General features: G+C 38.0%; 1 protein-coding gene across 1 annotated transcript in view; it reads left to right on the top strand.

Moving 5' to 3' along the window:
• RPGRIP1 (RPGR interacting protein 1) overlaps positions 1 to 15,581 on the top strand; it is a 46,653-nt gene that overhangs the window by 8,525 nt on the left and 22,547 nt on the right. Inside the window, exons 7-19 of the mRNA XM_015594392.2 lie at positions 1,667 to 1,690; positions 2,592 to 2,738; positions 3,214 to 3,287; positions 4,874 to 5,019; positions 6,724 to 6,884; positions 7,352 to 7,495; positions 7,947 to 8,097; positions 10,144 to 10,596; positions 10,758 to 10,909; positions 11,362 to 11,704; positions 12,951 to 13,135; positions 13,440 to 13,643; positions 14,225 to 14,360. Of these exons, the coding sequence (XP_015449878.1) occupies positions 1,667 to 1,690; positions 2,592 to 2,738; positions 3,214 to 3,287; positions 4,874 to 5,019; positions 6,724 to 6,884; positions 7,352 to 7,495; positions 7,947 to 8,097; positions 10,144 to 10,596; positions 10,758 to 10,909; positions 11,362 to 11,704; positions 12,951 to 13,135; positions 13,440 to 13,643; positions 14,225 to 14,360 (2,320 nt within the window). The remainder of the gene's footprint in view (positions 1 to 1,666; positions 1,691 to 2,591; positions 2,739 to 3,213; positions 3,288 to 4,873; positions 5,020 to 6,723; positions 6,885 to 7,351; positions 7,496 to 7,946; positions 8,098 to 10,143; positions 10,597 to 10,757; positions 10,910 to 11,361; positions 11,705 to 12,950; positions 13,136 to 13,439; positions 13,644 to 14,224; positions 14,361 to 15,581) is intronic.

Genomic DNA, 15,581 nt, shown 5'->3' on the forward strand with positions numbered 1-15,581 from the left:
CACACACCCACTCACTCTCTGAAAGTAGAACGTTCCTATGAGGCCTTTTGAAAGCCAAAATGGCAAGGAAGCATTTACCATTAGTTTATATGGGAAAATTTTGGAGAGTTCCCAGACCCAAAAAAATAACTCACCAAATCATACCAAAAAATACATGAAATCTAGCATAATTCTAACATATAGTAAAAACAGGAATGATATAATAAATACACACCACGCTTTGTATATCCACTTAAGCAATAGACTTTCCATTCTGTCTGGTACTGGATGCTGACTTATAGAGACCACTTTGCTGCTAGCAGAACCAAAAGTAACTTTTGCAGTTTTCAAGATTCTTCCTCTCTGTGTAAATAGTACAAATGGTGGACGCAGGCAAGTTCAACACACGCATGACTGAAACACTTAAATTACATCCACTTTTATGCTGTGTAACAACTTTATGAGCTCTCTTAGGCTTTTCTGATATCTTAGGACACATCTTGCTAATGCACGCACAAAATATAGATGAAGCATAGATACTCACAGACACAATTTAAAGCTCTGGAGGCTTGATGCTGAGATGCTGAATTTAGTTCCTAGGAAAGAGCTTGGTGGTACCACTCTCACTGCTCTGCTCTGAGTGTGCTGCATCCATACAGGTCCACTGCAAAAGAAACACGAAGTGCAATTTTTATTTTTCACCTTTTTTTTTTGTAAAAGTGAAAATCCTTTTTGGATTTTTTTCAGTTAGTGAAAACAAGTACTAATGTGGTGCTTTCATAAAAGTGAGGTAGCATTATGTAAATTTTTGAAGAGCAAGGGATACCTGTATTTGTGGGATTAGATTTTTTTTTTTTTTTTAAGTATCAATTCCTCCATTGCATTAAAGGAAAAAAGGAAGAAAGCCATTCTAACTTGAATGTCTTTGCCCATGTCATTGGTAGTGGTAGAGATGACCTAAAATGGTGAATATCATCCACAATTTTTTTAAATGTAGGTTTTACAAGTTGTTTTTCTTTAGCAAGTTAACTTTTAATCATGCTTTCTTACACATATATTAAAGTAAATTTGCATTCTTGTAATCCCTTAGGAGTAAAACAGACTCTGGAGTCTAAGCAAGTGACTTAGCTCTTTAAACTTTGAGTTTTTCATTTTTAAGGTTAAACAATAATACTTACCTCTCAGATTTGCTGTAAGGATTAAATGAGATAATGTATGTGAAACAATTATAATGATCATAGGGTAACATAATGAAATACATAGTAACATATAACACACACAAACTCCTCAACCAATATTAGCTGTTGTTAGTTTGGTTATTATTGTTTTTTCTCTTTTTAAAACTGGAAAGAGACCTTTCTAGAGTGTGCTAAGTAGTAGATAGTGCCTAGTTTGAAAATCAATATTTTTCTTGGATAATCCACCAAATGCAGTGCAAATGCAGATAAATACCCTTCATCCTTTTAAAAGAAATGGTGTGATCTGTTACATTCACAGACTAGCTGGCAAGCTAGGGCAGGGGAAAAGTAGCAGCAATTAGTAAACAGGTACACAGGTTGACTTGATTTATGGGAATTTTTAATAACGTCTTTTAAAATAAATATTTAAATATTTATAATACAGAGATAAACAAAAATAAACATCAAGTAGCTATATCAATACAATAATACTTTTTTTTTTCTTGCAGGCATATGAAACTCTGCTCCAGAAGGTACTTAATAAAGATTCCTTGAATCTCTGTTTCTGAGTGATCAGAATAATGAAATCCAAAGAAATTCAGATTCATCTTTAAGTAACGTAACACCGAAATTTAGTCAACTAAATCAGTTATTATGTCATATGCAATTTCTATTAATATAAGTGATACTACTAATATAATCAGAAGATGCTTAATGCACGTTTTCATAAAAATTGAAATATGAGATGAGAGTTGAGATATATTTGAAATAGTATTTTTCAACCTATTGCTAGAAAGAATTACAGCATTTGTTCAAAAATTCCTAAGTCTATTCTTCTAGCATGTGTGAGGTGGTGAGATATAACGAAGTCATTGCAAATCTTCTCTGGTGTTATTAAATATTTGGGCCTATTTCTCCCTGTGAGTGGGTGCATGTGAAGCTGGGTGAATGTCCATGATTCAGAGTCACTAAGGCAGAGTTCCCAGCATAAACAGACAGAGCTGTTCCTCACCAAAGGTGTCCATCAGCAAAATGCACACTTAACTTCCAGAGCTGACACGTCACTCTGCTAGTTGCAGAGGGAGGAGTATATTATCATAAAAATTATTGAATAGCTTAGAAAATAAAGGCGGCTGTGAAAGGTGTCATTTCACTTAGAGCCAGGGTTTAATTTGAACCTTGGGGTAATTAAGAATTAATTTGAATTTTGAATTCATAATTTCTCAGAGTGTGAAATCCTCACTAACAGGGAAATAATACTTCCTGAAATTCTGGGGTGAAAAACAAGGTCAATTTATGATGTAAATTCAACATGCTATTAATCAAAGCCATTCTTTGTGACATCCACTAGAGAATGCTAGGGTTGCTGGTATCTTGAGACCGCTCCCGGTAAATGATATGACCATTCCCAGAGCAACTTTCCTTTTGCCCCAGAATCAGGGAATCCTGAGTGCAACCCATGATGCCCTCCTCAGCCAAGTGAATGAGCTCAGAGCAGAGCTGAAGGAGGAGAGCAAGAAGGCTGTGAGCTTGAAGAGCCAACTGGAAGATATGTCCATCCTGCAAATAACACTGAAGGAGGTAAATAACAATGATAATTGAAAGATACCATCAATAATAAGTTATATTCCAATTTTAGAGATGTTAAAAAGTGTATCTTAGCAACACTATGGGTATTTCATTTTTTCGAATGAGAAAAATGAGGCTCCCTGTGGTTAAATAATTTGCTCAAGATTATACCATTGGGGGGAACTGGGATATATACTTATGTTTGTTATCCAAGGTCTTTGCTCAATTATAGTGTGCTGCTGCTTCCCTACCAGTAGAAACCCAGACACCATGATTTACTTCAGAGAATCTTCATTAATTCCAATAAAAGTTTTTTATTCCACCTTTAACTGGTTCAAGATTTTCCTAGTTGAATGGCTCCTCATAGACATGGAAGATGAACATAGGAAACCTCCCACCCAAGCCCCACCTACAGCAGAAAAGGGAAATCTTGTATAAGACAATAGAATTTAAAATTTTATCTCAGTCACTCGACTGTCATTCTTAGTTTCAGGAAAGAGTTGAAGATTTGGAAAAAGAACGAAAATTGCTGAATGACAATTATGACAAACTCTTAGAAAAGTAAGTACCAAGTTTGGGTCCCAAAACATTGTTTGTTATAAAAGGCAATTATAGAAAAGTGACTTACCAATTTTTAAAAATAATACATAGTATTAATAAGGATATGGGAAACTGGTACTCAATACTGTTAGTGAGAATGTAACTTGTCACAGTTTTTTTGGAAGAGAATTTGACACTATCAAAATGTTAAACATTTGCATATCATTTGTGCCAACAATTCCATTTTTGGGGGAATCAAAACTAAAGAAATCCTCACATATGTACAAAGATATTGTATAATAAGAATGTTAATTACTGTATTGTTAGTAATAGAAAAAAATTGGAAATCATCCAAATTTCCTTTGGTAGGGACTGACCAAATAAGTCACGTTGCATTCCCACAATAAAATACTATTAAGCTATTAAAAATGAGGTAGACCTGTATGCTTAAGATATATTGTTAAAAGAAAAATCAAATTGTAAAAGAATATGCTATCTCTGACTTTAAAAGGATTGGAGTAGGGCAAAGAGGCACTTTCAATTTTATTCTATATACTTCCACATCATTTTAACTTTTCCTAACATGTATATTCATGTATCAACTTTGAAATTAAAAATCTTCAGAAGTAAAAAAAAATTAAATGTTCCTTTTGACTCAGGTACAGGCAGCAAAGGGTAGATTGAGGAGATTGTATGGGAGCATTCTGACAACAGCTGATGCTTTTCAATTCAGTGAAATGAAGTAGTGTGGGGATTATCCACTTGGAAGACTCCCTGTGACACACACTTATTGGCTTCTTCCTTTCATCATTCAGAACATTATCTTCTTGGATTGTTACGTAATATATGGTCAGAAAGTGCCAAGAACTTTTAATGCTAGTCTAAGCAAGTTGTTTTTAGATCACATTTATCAAAATGATAAATACGAAAAAAACATAGGCAGAAATAATGTGATTATCAATGTCACTTCACTTGTGTAAACAATCAAGGACTGGCCATGTGTGATCTCGAGTGTAAACACACTCGAAATCAGTCTGACCTTGATATTTAGTCTTATCAAACTTATATTTTATCATAATATAATCTGACAGCTAGATACACTGATTTGCAGGGTATGGTCACTGAAAAGTTTAGTTCTTGCCTTTCAGTGTAGTAATTTATAATCTGGTTCGAAGGCAAATATTTTCTAAACAAGCCATTGGTGATGGTAGATAGAGGAATGGAGTAAAAAAAAGAGGAGTATTTTGTTCCTAATTTTTAATCCAGCAGGCTTGAGAATGTCTTGTTCACAGTTCTCTGCCTAAACAAATCTCTCATGCTGGGGAAGTTCCTTGGGAAATAGATATGACTTGGGTTGTTTGCTGAGTGGGCTATTTGAGACCTAAACAGAAGTGATACTAAAGAACTCAGTAAGACTCAAAAATTCCAAGGCAGTTGGTAAATGACAGTTACAGATAAAGCAGGGGCAGAAAAAAACATGTAGGGGAATGAATGATGAGCTAGGCCCAGAAGATGCTGAAACTGTGTAATAAAGACGTCCTATTACACACCTTTCAGTATCCACCGGATAATTCCCTCTTTCCTCCTTATATACTTCCCATTTTCAGCATGCTGGACAGCAGTAATCAGCCTCTCTGGAACAATGAGCTTGTAGGAGATCAGCTACAGCAGAAAGTCTGTCAGTTGCAGGATCAGCTGGATGCTGAGCTGGAGGAGAAGAGAGAAGTCTTACTTCAGCTGTCCAGAGAGAAAGGTAGATTGGGCCTTAAAAAGCATTTTCAAATGAGGCATTCTCTATATCTGTTTTAGGAGAAGGGAACTTGGGCCAGGATTTCTCCAATCCCTCACTTGGTCATGGATAATAGAATAAGAACACTGGCAATCAGATCAGATTTACAACCCAGAAAGCATAACACCTACCTCATACATATACTTTTTCCTATGTAATGACTTTCCATTTGAGAGGATGCCAGTTCTTAATTTATTATGTTTTTAAACATTCATTTTATTTATTGAATGTATTGAAAATGATTATCTCTGCCTTTTAGTCTAATCAATTATTTTAGAGATGATGGAGAGCCCCAACCTCCTTTTTTAGCCCACGATACCTGAAATTGAGAAGCAAATTGCTGTTCTTGGTTACTATTACCATTTCCCTCTGTGCCAACTTGGATCACAGTAGATAGTTATTCCAAAGATTTTTAGGGGCTCACCACTTTGAGAGCAGCATATTCTGGCTTTCCTGTCTGAAGAAGCAATCAGCAGGCAAGATGGTGACCCCACACCCCCTCCTTTTGGCTAAATTGCTTTTGTTGCTTAGTTTATACAACCTGCATTGGAGGCCACATGTCAAAATATTAGCTCCAACAGAATTAAAGCTGATTAATTCTCAAGACTTAAAATGAAAGAGCCTCTTGATCTATACTGGACTTCTTGAGAAAAGACTTTAACTTTGTTGTATTAAGCTATGAAGATGTAGCACATCTGTGTTACTGCAGCATATATTAACATATACCAACTAATCATCACGATATATCCTAAGAGTGAAACAAATATAAATTAAAAAAAAAAGATTTTTAAATACTATCAATGTCAAAGAGACCTTTATCTCACTTCTTTTTGCTATCCTAGACCTTGATATTTAATCTTATAAAAACTTATATTTCATCATATTTTAGTATAGTCATATAGGAGAGTGAAAGAAAAGAAATATGACATCAAGAAAAATAGAGTCAGGAACCATAAAAGGGTGAAGCTTAAGGGCACATGCTGAGGACCTTGTAGTAGGTATGAAGTACAAGTAAAGTCTCATAAAGACCTTAGGGTTATCTAACCTAACCCCCTGTTTAATGCATAATGAAATGATCACATTAAACACTGATCACTTTCCTTCTCTGAAACAAACGCGCGTGCACACACACACACACACACACACACATCTCACCCCCTGTTTAATGCATAATGAAATGATCATATTAAACACTGATCACCTTCCTTCCCTGAAACACACACACACACACACACACACACACACATTCCCAATTGCCCACTCTTTCTCAGGCTGGGTATAGAGTAGGTACCACAAAGAGTCAATAGCATAGAAGTCAGGATGGAGTTGGAAAGGAGTTTTTGAGATACTGGCTTGGATGGTGCTGTCAAAAGTTTGGACTGTCCCCAGTCAGTCAAATGGCTTTTCTTGTTTATTGTTGTTGTTCTCCTTTCTACTCTATAGTTCTGTAGGTGTTTTTGTTTTGTTTTTGGAGTTCAAAGTTCAACTCAATTTACTGGGTCAACAAGCTAGAATCCCTTGTAGGAATAAAAGAGAACTGCTTCTCTAAGGGCAAATTTATAAGTGAATTAAACATTAGTGAGAAAATTTAATTCTCACTTGGTCCAGCTTTAACCATGGTTACTGATAACTGCAGAGTTTCAACTTTCTGGATTACTCTTCCCTCAGCTCAAAACAAGGATCTGAAGCTTGAAGTCACCCACCTGCTTCAGAAGCATACACAGGAAGTAGAGATCCTTCAAAATGAAGACACAATTTCCCAATCTCCTGACAGGCAATCTGAACCAGCCATTCACCCAGCTCTATTCCAAGAGTCCACTCTGATAGAGGTATGTGCGTCTTTAATCAAGCGAGTCCCCTCAACAGAGAGATCTCTAGAAAATATCCCTAGAAAAGATAAAGGGATTAGAACACTAACTGAATAATATTTTGTACTGATTGAGGACAGTATTTGGAAGGATATGAACAGACTGAGAGTAGAAATAGCTTCATGAGCTTCACACACTTTTTCTACCTTTTACAGCTCAAAAAGTTTTTAATCTTTTCCAGATGAGGACTTGAAATGATCTGCTGAGGACAAACAGCCATTAGAGGCTGCATAACTTCCTCTCCGCTGCTACTGAACATGAGGAAATAGGGGAGATAGCACTTGTAAATTTACATTGTCTTCTTTTACATTTTGGGGTAGATTCTGCTGCTGTTATTTTACTATTACCAACAACTGCTTTATGGAGAATAGTTCTTACTGTTTCTATTATATTTATACTCCTTTTTACTAATGCTTTTTTCTCTATAGCCCTGTGAACCACAAAACCAAGAAGAAAAGAAACTGTCCCAGATGTTAAGTGAGTTGCAAATATCAAATGCAGAGACCACACTGGAACTAGAAAAGACCAGAGACATGCTTATTCTGCAGCGCAAAATCAACGTGTGTTATCAGGTGCAAGAAAGGATAGTATAGGAAGGGGATAAATAAATAGGCACACAGGAACTATTTACAAGACTGGGAATGAAGCAAGACCCGAGTTTCTGGGGTTGATGCAAGGTGATATGCTGTCCTGTGCAAGCACAGGAGGTCCTTTGAAGAACTTGAGGACTCACACATGTCTATGGCACCTTGGCGGTAGAAGCCAGTGAGGGGCCAGCTAATGAAAATGGCAGGTGTGAACGTTCTGAGTTCAAATTTTCCCAAGAAAACACTATCCTATGGCACTAACAGCACTACTGGGCCTGGAGTGGTCTGTGAGGAATCCAATTTTTTCCCTAGTGGATAATCTGCCTTGCCAAGGAGATGGCAGAGTTACCTTTACCCAGCGAGTACCACCTTTTTATCTGGGCTTTTTTGTTCTGGGCCAGTGTGATGGAAAAGTTCAGACATTGTTTTGTTTCAGGAGGAACTGGAGGCGATGGTGACAAAAGCCGATAATGAAAATAAAGATCACAAAGAAAAACTGGACAGGTTGAATCAACTCCTAGACCTCAAGAACAATCGTATCAAGCAGCTGGAAGGTATTTTAAGAAGCCATGGCCTTCCAATATCCGGCAAGTCTTAGTACTTTGTTCTCCTCACGTTGGGACCCGTCACACAGCTAATGCCTGTGCTCCCCTCTGTCTACCTGTCTAGAACGGCGCTTCTTATGTTCTCAGTGTATGACTTATCCCTCCCGTTCTTTATCCTATCGTCGTTGTTGTTTTAATATGTGGTTAGCAGCTTCTTTTCTTCCATCACGTCGGCATCTTTCTCTGAGTTCTCTGGAGAGCTTCAACAGGGCCCAGCAATTGCTGAATCTGTTTTAAGAATGAGAGCATATCACTGTTGGCCTTCAGGGTGCAATAAACACTCCCTTTCTGAAGATTGTTTCTTCAACCCAGGCCTATAGCAGTTTTGGTGGGATAGTCGAGCTTCATCACTCATCTCTCATCATCCTTTGCTGTGATTTCTCTCTAAAAGTCTCCCAATTCTTTGTTGCAATTTAAGGATGTCACCATAACAGGGCAACTGGCTGGACACTTACGACAATTTCATAATGTGGTACTTCCTATATTTAGTACAGTCACTGCTGCCTAAGATCTGGTCTCAACCTTGCACATCAACAAATTTGGCTTTGGTATTATACCCAGTGGTGACAGACCTTTACTTACACTAACCAAAATTAACCAAAAGACTGATATTTAAGCCAGAATGTTCATTTGTTGTTTTATGATAGTGGCAGTTTAATTGTTGTCATAAGAATGTTTGGAGCCATGAGAAGATTTGGAGTTGCTGTTCATGGCAGCCCTTTCTCTGGAAAGCAGAATCAGTAAGCAGGTTATTTAGTGATCATGGAACTGGAGTAAAGGGAGGTGGGTCCTTCGGGGCATGATTTATTTATGCCAGAGTGAGTCTGTTCAAAGGTGACTGCCATAACAAAGGAAATCCCCCCTGGGATTGAAATTCTTGTGTCTTTCAGATTCAGGGTCTTTCTCCCGGTCCTGTGCAGGGTAAATACTCTTATTTACTTCTGAAGATTCATTTGTTTTAACTTAATAGTTCTTTCATTACTAGTAAGGCTTAAGAGTTTTTCCTATGTTTACCAGTTATTTGTATTATTTCTTTTGAGAATTGCCTGTTTCTGTCCTTTACCTGTTTCTTAATAGTATTTAATTGATTTGTAGCTCTTTATATGCTAAGATTGTTAACCCTGTGTCATGTAATGCAAAATTTTAAATATATTTTGAGTTATGTTATGAATAAGAAATCATTAGTCAATCTTTGTATTCCATTTATTTTGGGCAGGAAGAAATTCTGAGGTATCTAAATATTTTTATTCTGCTCCTTTAACTCTTAAAATAGCACCTTCACTATCAACATACTATGATGACTCAAATATTCCCCGATTTGAAGCAAACTGTATGTCAAAGTTTCTGATTGGTTGAACATGGGAGGTAATGCACAGTTCTGGTAGACCGTCTTACATATCTTTGCATTCCATTGCCAATATTTTCAACCTCTTTCCAGTAAGTGTCCTCCTCCACTTTTTACTCCATTACTCTTTAACTTAAAGTGGATTTTTTTGCCTTCTTATGATGAAACCAAATCTTAACAGTATGAAGAGTCTTAAGACTGATCTGGCTGGAGAAGGGAATCATTCCTTGGTGGGGCCCAATGTCATGTAATTGACACTGTGACTACAAACCTGCTAGTTTTTCCATGGCCAATATCCCAAACTTTAGGAAATATTCACATTTTCTGTTTTCTTGTGCTTTTCTGATGGAATTACCAATTAATTCATAGGATCTTGTTGTAAGCCAAAACGATGTCATTTATAGATGAAATTGTGCCACCAGTGTTTTCCTGAGCTTAATGTTTACTTTCCAGTCACTCATTTTGAACCTTCTCCCTCAAAGAGAGACACTGGATTATGTGGCCATCAGAATTCAAAACTCCTAGTTGTCATTCTGCTGCTTTTTCCTTTGAAATCACATGATTTCTTGAAATAATCACAACTTGGACTTCCATCATGGTTTTTGTTCTCCTGTCCACCTTCCTTTATCCTAAGGAAGAGCTCCCTACCCTTTAATGGATGGGCAGTTTTCTTTCCTCTCTAGAACAGCTCAAAGATGTGGCTTATGGTACCCGACAGATGTCATTATGTCTGGAAATGCTGCCAGCCCATAGAGATGAGGATAAAATGGACATTTCTCAGCTGTATCAGAGTGAGAATCTTTTTGAGCTGCACATCCACCAGGCCTTCCTGACATCTGCTGCCCTGGCTCAGGCTGAAGATACTCAACCTACCACTTTCTGCACTTATTCTTTCTATGATTTTGAAACCCACTGTACCCCACTAGCTGTGGGACCACAGCCCCTGTATGACTTCACCTCCCAGTATGTGGTAGAGACAGATTCCCTATTTTTGCACTACCTTCAAGGGGCTTCAGCCCGGCTTGATCTACACCAGGCTCTAGCCAGTGAGCACCACACCCTTGCAGCTGGATGGATTTGCTTTGACAGGGTGCTGGAGACTGTAGAGAAAGTCTCTGGCTCTGCCACTCTTACTGGTAAGTGCTGTCGGCCTCCCGTAGTTCTCAGAACTAATACAGAATCTCCCAAAGTCTATAGTTGATCTTCTGGTTGTTTCCCTTTTTCTTCCTCTGCCTTTATTCTTGATCCTCACCACACCATCCATACCCTTCATGTCCTTCATACTTTCTGCTACCAGGAGCTGGTGGAGAAGACTTTGGTGTGCTAGAATACTGGATGAGGCTGCACTTCCCCATAAGATCCAGCCTACAGGCATACAATAAACAAAAGAAAGCCCAGGCATACCTGTCAGCCAATGTGCATGCAGCCTGGGAGGCCCAGGAGGATGAGGTGAGAAAAAGGATATGCCCTTGCATCTCAAAGGAGCCTCAGCCAAGCAGCTCATGAGAACAACTCAGTCTTCCATTCTCAATAAATGTTTGTTGAATATGAATGAAAGAGATAAATGGTCACATCACAACTAGTTCAGATTCTTCTCTTGGTCAAGCTTGAGTGCGAAATGAAACCATGCCCTTGGAGCTAGCTACTTCTCTCTGCTGTGAACAAAATAGCTTCTGTGTTCCATTCTCTAAGATAAAGCCTCAGTGCCAGCATCTCCCTCAGATAACCATCTGCCAGAGCCAGTTTGCAGGCAGGTGAAAGTCGTTAGGTTTCTCTGTGACCCAGTCAGGATTTGGTAATTCTTTAAGTCATAGCTCTTGTTCATCAAAGGTGCTGGGCTTCACCTACAACAACTCTCTCAGGTTGCCCCTTTCCTCCATCCAAGACCAACATCTCTTCAGTCCAGATCAAAGACTTGGAAGCATCAGAATGAACTACAGGTGGAAATTACCAGATGCTGTGGCCTCCGGAGTCGATTGCTGGGAACCCAACCCAGTCCATACGCCATGTATCGCTTCTTCACCTTTTCTGACCACGACACTGCCATCGTTCCAGCCAGTAACAATCCCTACTTTAGAGACCAGGCTCGATTCCCAGTGCTTGTGACTTCTGACCTGGATCAGTATCTGAGGCGGGAGGCCCTGTCCGTGTACATTTTTGATGATGAAGACTCAGAGCCTGGCTTGTACCTTGGCAAAGTCCAAGTGCCCTTGCTGCCTCTTGCACAAAACAAATCCATTAAAGGTGGGGGTTCAAGGTTATTGCATCTTTATGATCTCTGCCCAGTGTTGTCTCCCTTTCCTAATCCTACTTTTCTTTGATTACTTGCTTGGAGCAGTCTCTCTTAAAACCTGCTGAAAGGATTTAAGGATATTGGCAAGAGCAACAGAGCAGACTTAGAGCCTCACTAATCACATGGAAACATTGGCATCTGCTGCTGCTTTTCAACAACAAAAGCAAGATTCCCAAGTGGGTGGACCCACCAGCCTGAAGTCCATGCCTTTTTCTCTGAATAAACATTTTCCGATTCTGTCGTGCTTCCCAGTATTTGTCTTTACTTAAGGCCTATTTTTTCTTAGTACATGACTAAGATATCAGATTATAAGCTGTGTCCTTAACACGTCTTTTAAACATTAGACACAAGTTAGCAAGTCTACCATGTCACACCATGACTCAGGGAAATTTCTTGAAATTTTTTCCCCATAGTATGGAGCTTAACTTCATACCACTTTACCTTACCTTCATACCCAGGGTTGTGAGGTGCACCTAGAAAGGGTCAACTCTCTAGTTGCGGTCCCTGGAGGGAGCGGGGGAGGTATCTGTATTCTCATTTGGAAGTGTGGGTGGGTACAGGCAGTATACCAACCATGTTTAACAAGCATCTGGATGTACCAGGAAGTGTGTGAGGCCTCCCTCCTTTCAATAACACAAGTGCTTTAAAGAAAAAAAGAAGTCTGACACTTCCACTCGCAACTCATCCTTTGCCAAAGAGAGACAATGTGAGTCATCTGTTAAATTAATCAGTGTCACAAATCAGAAGTCTGGCATTTGGAAAAAGCCATTTTGCTTAAGTTTTTTTGACTTTTATTATTTTAGAAATAGGGACCACTTGAGCATAGATAACGGTTTTCTTGGTATACCTAGGACATAGCAAGCATTTGGTAATAGAAATGATAATGCAATTTTGTTTATTGGCTGGGTGACTGAAGACAAGCAAGCTATACCTCTCCATACGTCTTTTGCCTATCCCTTCCTGAAACCTGGAGATACCCATCTTCACCTATAAATAGTCTAAGGAAATATTAGAAGTAAATATTCTAAGAGAATATAAATATTTACTGCCATTCTGTATTACTTCTGCATATATTATCATGATTAATTAAAACAAAATGTAGTGAAATTCAAAATGGGGTAATAGATGAGGTGCTGGTAAATGCTCACTTGCTTGTTTCATGTGATCAGAACTTATTAATATCTGTGTGCCTCTCAGGTGATTTTGAACTCATCGACCCTGCGGGAAAACCCAATGGATCTGTGCAGGTCCAGCTGGATTGGAAGTCTTGCTACCTACCTCCGGAGAGCTTCCTAAAACCAGAAGCTCAGCCTGAGGAGAAGGACACCGAGGACAGTTTAGAGATCCCATCTGAAGAAGAAAAGGCTGTCTTTCCTCCCCAGGTAAGATACCTCCACCAATCCTGTGGAGCATATTTGAAGAGGATAGTATTAAAATCTGAGGAAAAGAAGTTCCTTCTGTGAACGTCATATGTTCTGCAAATCTAATCTGCATTTCTCAGAATGCCATGAAGCCATTCGTAGAGCAAACCTCTGGGTTTTATTGTAGGGTGGAGAGAGAGATGGCATCTCTCAGCTCTGTGGCAGGAGAGAAGTAAAGCCTAGTGATGGCTTACAAATTCCTTTCTCGAGTATCAGGGCTGTTAAACTATCATCTTATATGTCTTTCTCTGATCCTTCTATTTAGGACCAGGTGGTATCTACTGAGATTCCCATTGAAGCTGGTCAGTACCCAGCTAAGAGAAAACCTCCTCAGCTGGGAGAAAGGAAGGAAAGGGAACACCAGGTTGCAAGCTACTCGAGAAGAAAACATGGCAAAAGAACAGGCATCCAAGGAAAGAACAGAATGGAGTATCTTAGTCGTAACATCTTAAATGGGAATACACTACAGGTAAGGCCTTAGAAACCCTGAAAAACTAAAATATGGGTTGCAGTGTCCCCAGATATATTATTCTCAGAGGTAGAAGCAAAAGCAGTCACAGAAGATAAACAATAATCATGGCTTTTTGTGGCTAATATGTGTTTCCACAAACACAAGTGGTTTAATAAGCCTCTGGATTGTTCATTTCAATGTAATTTAATTCAACAGATTACAGACTCTGCATTTTATGCTTAGAACTTTAGTGCCGCAGTTTTAACCAGTCTACTTAAAGTATAATTAAAATAAATTAAAAACAAATATTTGTTGATTACTTACTATGTGCTTGATACTGCCTTTATAAGAAACTGAATTAAAGTTACTATGTAACACCTAAAAAAATATAAATGAGATCACAAATATGTATTATTATATAATTATATACTTATGTGTAATGATATTTTACATTATTACAATAATTTATATAAATTGTATAACCATATTAATATGTAATTTGTGATTAATTTGATTAAGTTATTATAATTATATAATATAGTTCTATATAATTATGTATGTTATATATAATTATATATAAAAGTGTTTTCATTCTGAAGCAGGTGAACTACACTGAATGGAAGTTCTCAGGGCTTAAGGTCTCCATAGATGATGATTTAAAAAATCAGCAAAAGGAAGAGGAAATGACATCCCCTTCAGCGCTGATACAGAAGGAAACCCTACATTCTGTAAATGGTATTGTCTTTTTAAAATCTAATTTTCTTATTTAGTTATGGAATTATTTTATCAAGACAGTTACTTTTTTGGTTCATCTTGCATTGTTAGACTTTTCATGGAAAATTTATAGTGAAGACCCTCATTTTTATGTTACAGTATGCTGATCAGGCCAATTAAGGCTGGGATTCTCAAAGAAAGTAGCTTTCTATGTATTTAAAGCTAGCTATAGCCAGTTTATTTACCTAGTAAGTATAAACTGTTAATTCATTCCCGTGCCTTGTGAATTATGGTTGCAAGAAATAGGAGGAGGAGTGTAATTGGCTCATTTGGAATGTTAATCCAAATTTCTTTTAACTTATGGCAAGGCTTTTGTGTTACACTGAGAAGCAGACATGATTTCAAGTTATAGTTATGGAAAACTAGGTCATTCAGACCAACTCTCCCATTGATGACAACTAAAAAGCTAAAATTAATATATTTTTAAAAAATCTTAATGTCCTTAAAAGCTTTAAAAAGGCAATAAGAGAAGGAAGAATTACCAAACCCAGATAAGGATGGGCTGAAACTGCTTCAGCCCTGTGACAATGCTGGTCTGGAGGAAGTCAGGGAGAGATAGAACCATGCTTTTGGTGGACTTCTAGAGTGGGGAAATGGGATGCAGCCTGACTCTGTTGTCTGCCCAGAGTAGGCAGGTGTCTGTCCAGGGCAGAATTTCCCACTCTGGTCTGGGACCTTGAAGGCAGCACCATTCTGAGCCACTTCTACTCTGAGAGGTAGAATGGTGCTATGAGCATTTGCAGGACTAGAGGAACAAGGGCTGACCCAATGCGTACCAGGACTCCAGATGTTGAAGTTATCAGACACAACCTGCATAACAGCTGTGTTTACTAACTTCGTGGAGATAAAAGCCGACTTTTAAAATGTCAGCAAGGAACTGGAGCTATGAAAATTGATATTGTAAGTTTTAAAAAACATTTTATAAATAAACCAGATAAAATGAGTTGAAAAGCACATGATATCACTTATATGTGGGATATAAACCTAAAAGCAACAAATGAACAGGACAAACAGAGACTCGTGGACATGGACAATGGACTAGTGGTTACCAGAGAGGAGCGAGGAGGGGAGAGGGGGAAATTAGATGTGGGGAAAAATTTAAATCATTTCTTCAATTAAAAAAATAAAAAATATTAAAAAATAAAAATAAATTAATTAATTCTAAAAAATAAAAAATAAAAA

The sequence above is a fragment of the Pteropus alecto genome, unplaced genomic scaffold, assembly GCF_000325575.1.
Source record: "Pteropus alecto unplaced genomic scaffold, ASM32557v1 scaffold1197, whole genome shotgun sequence".
NCBI classification, from domain to species: domain Eukaryota; kingdom Metazoa; phylum Chordata; class Mammalia; order Chiroptera; family Pteropodidae; genus Pteropus; species Pteropus alecto.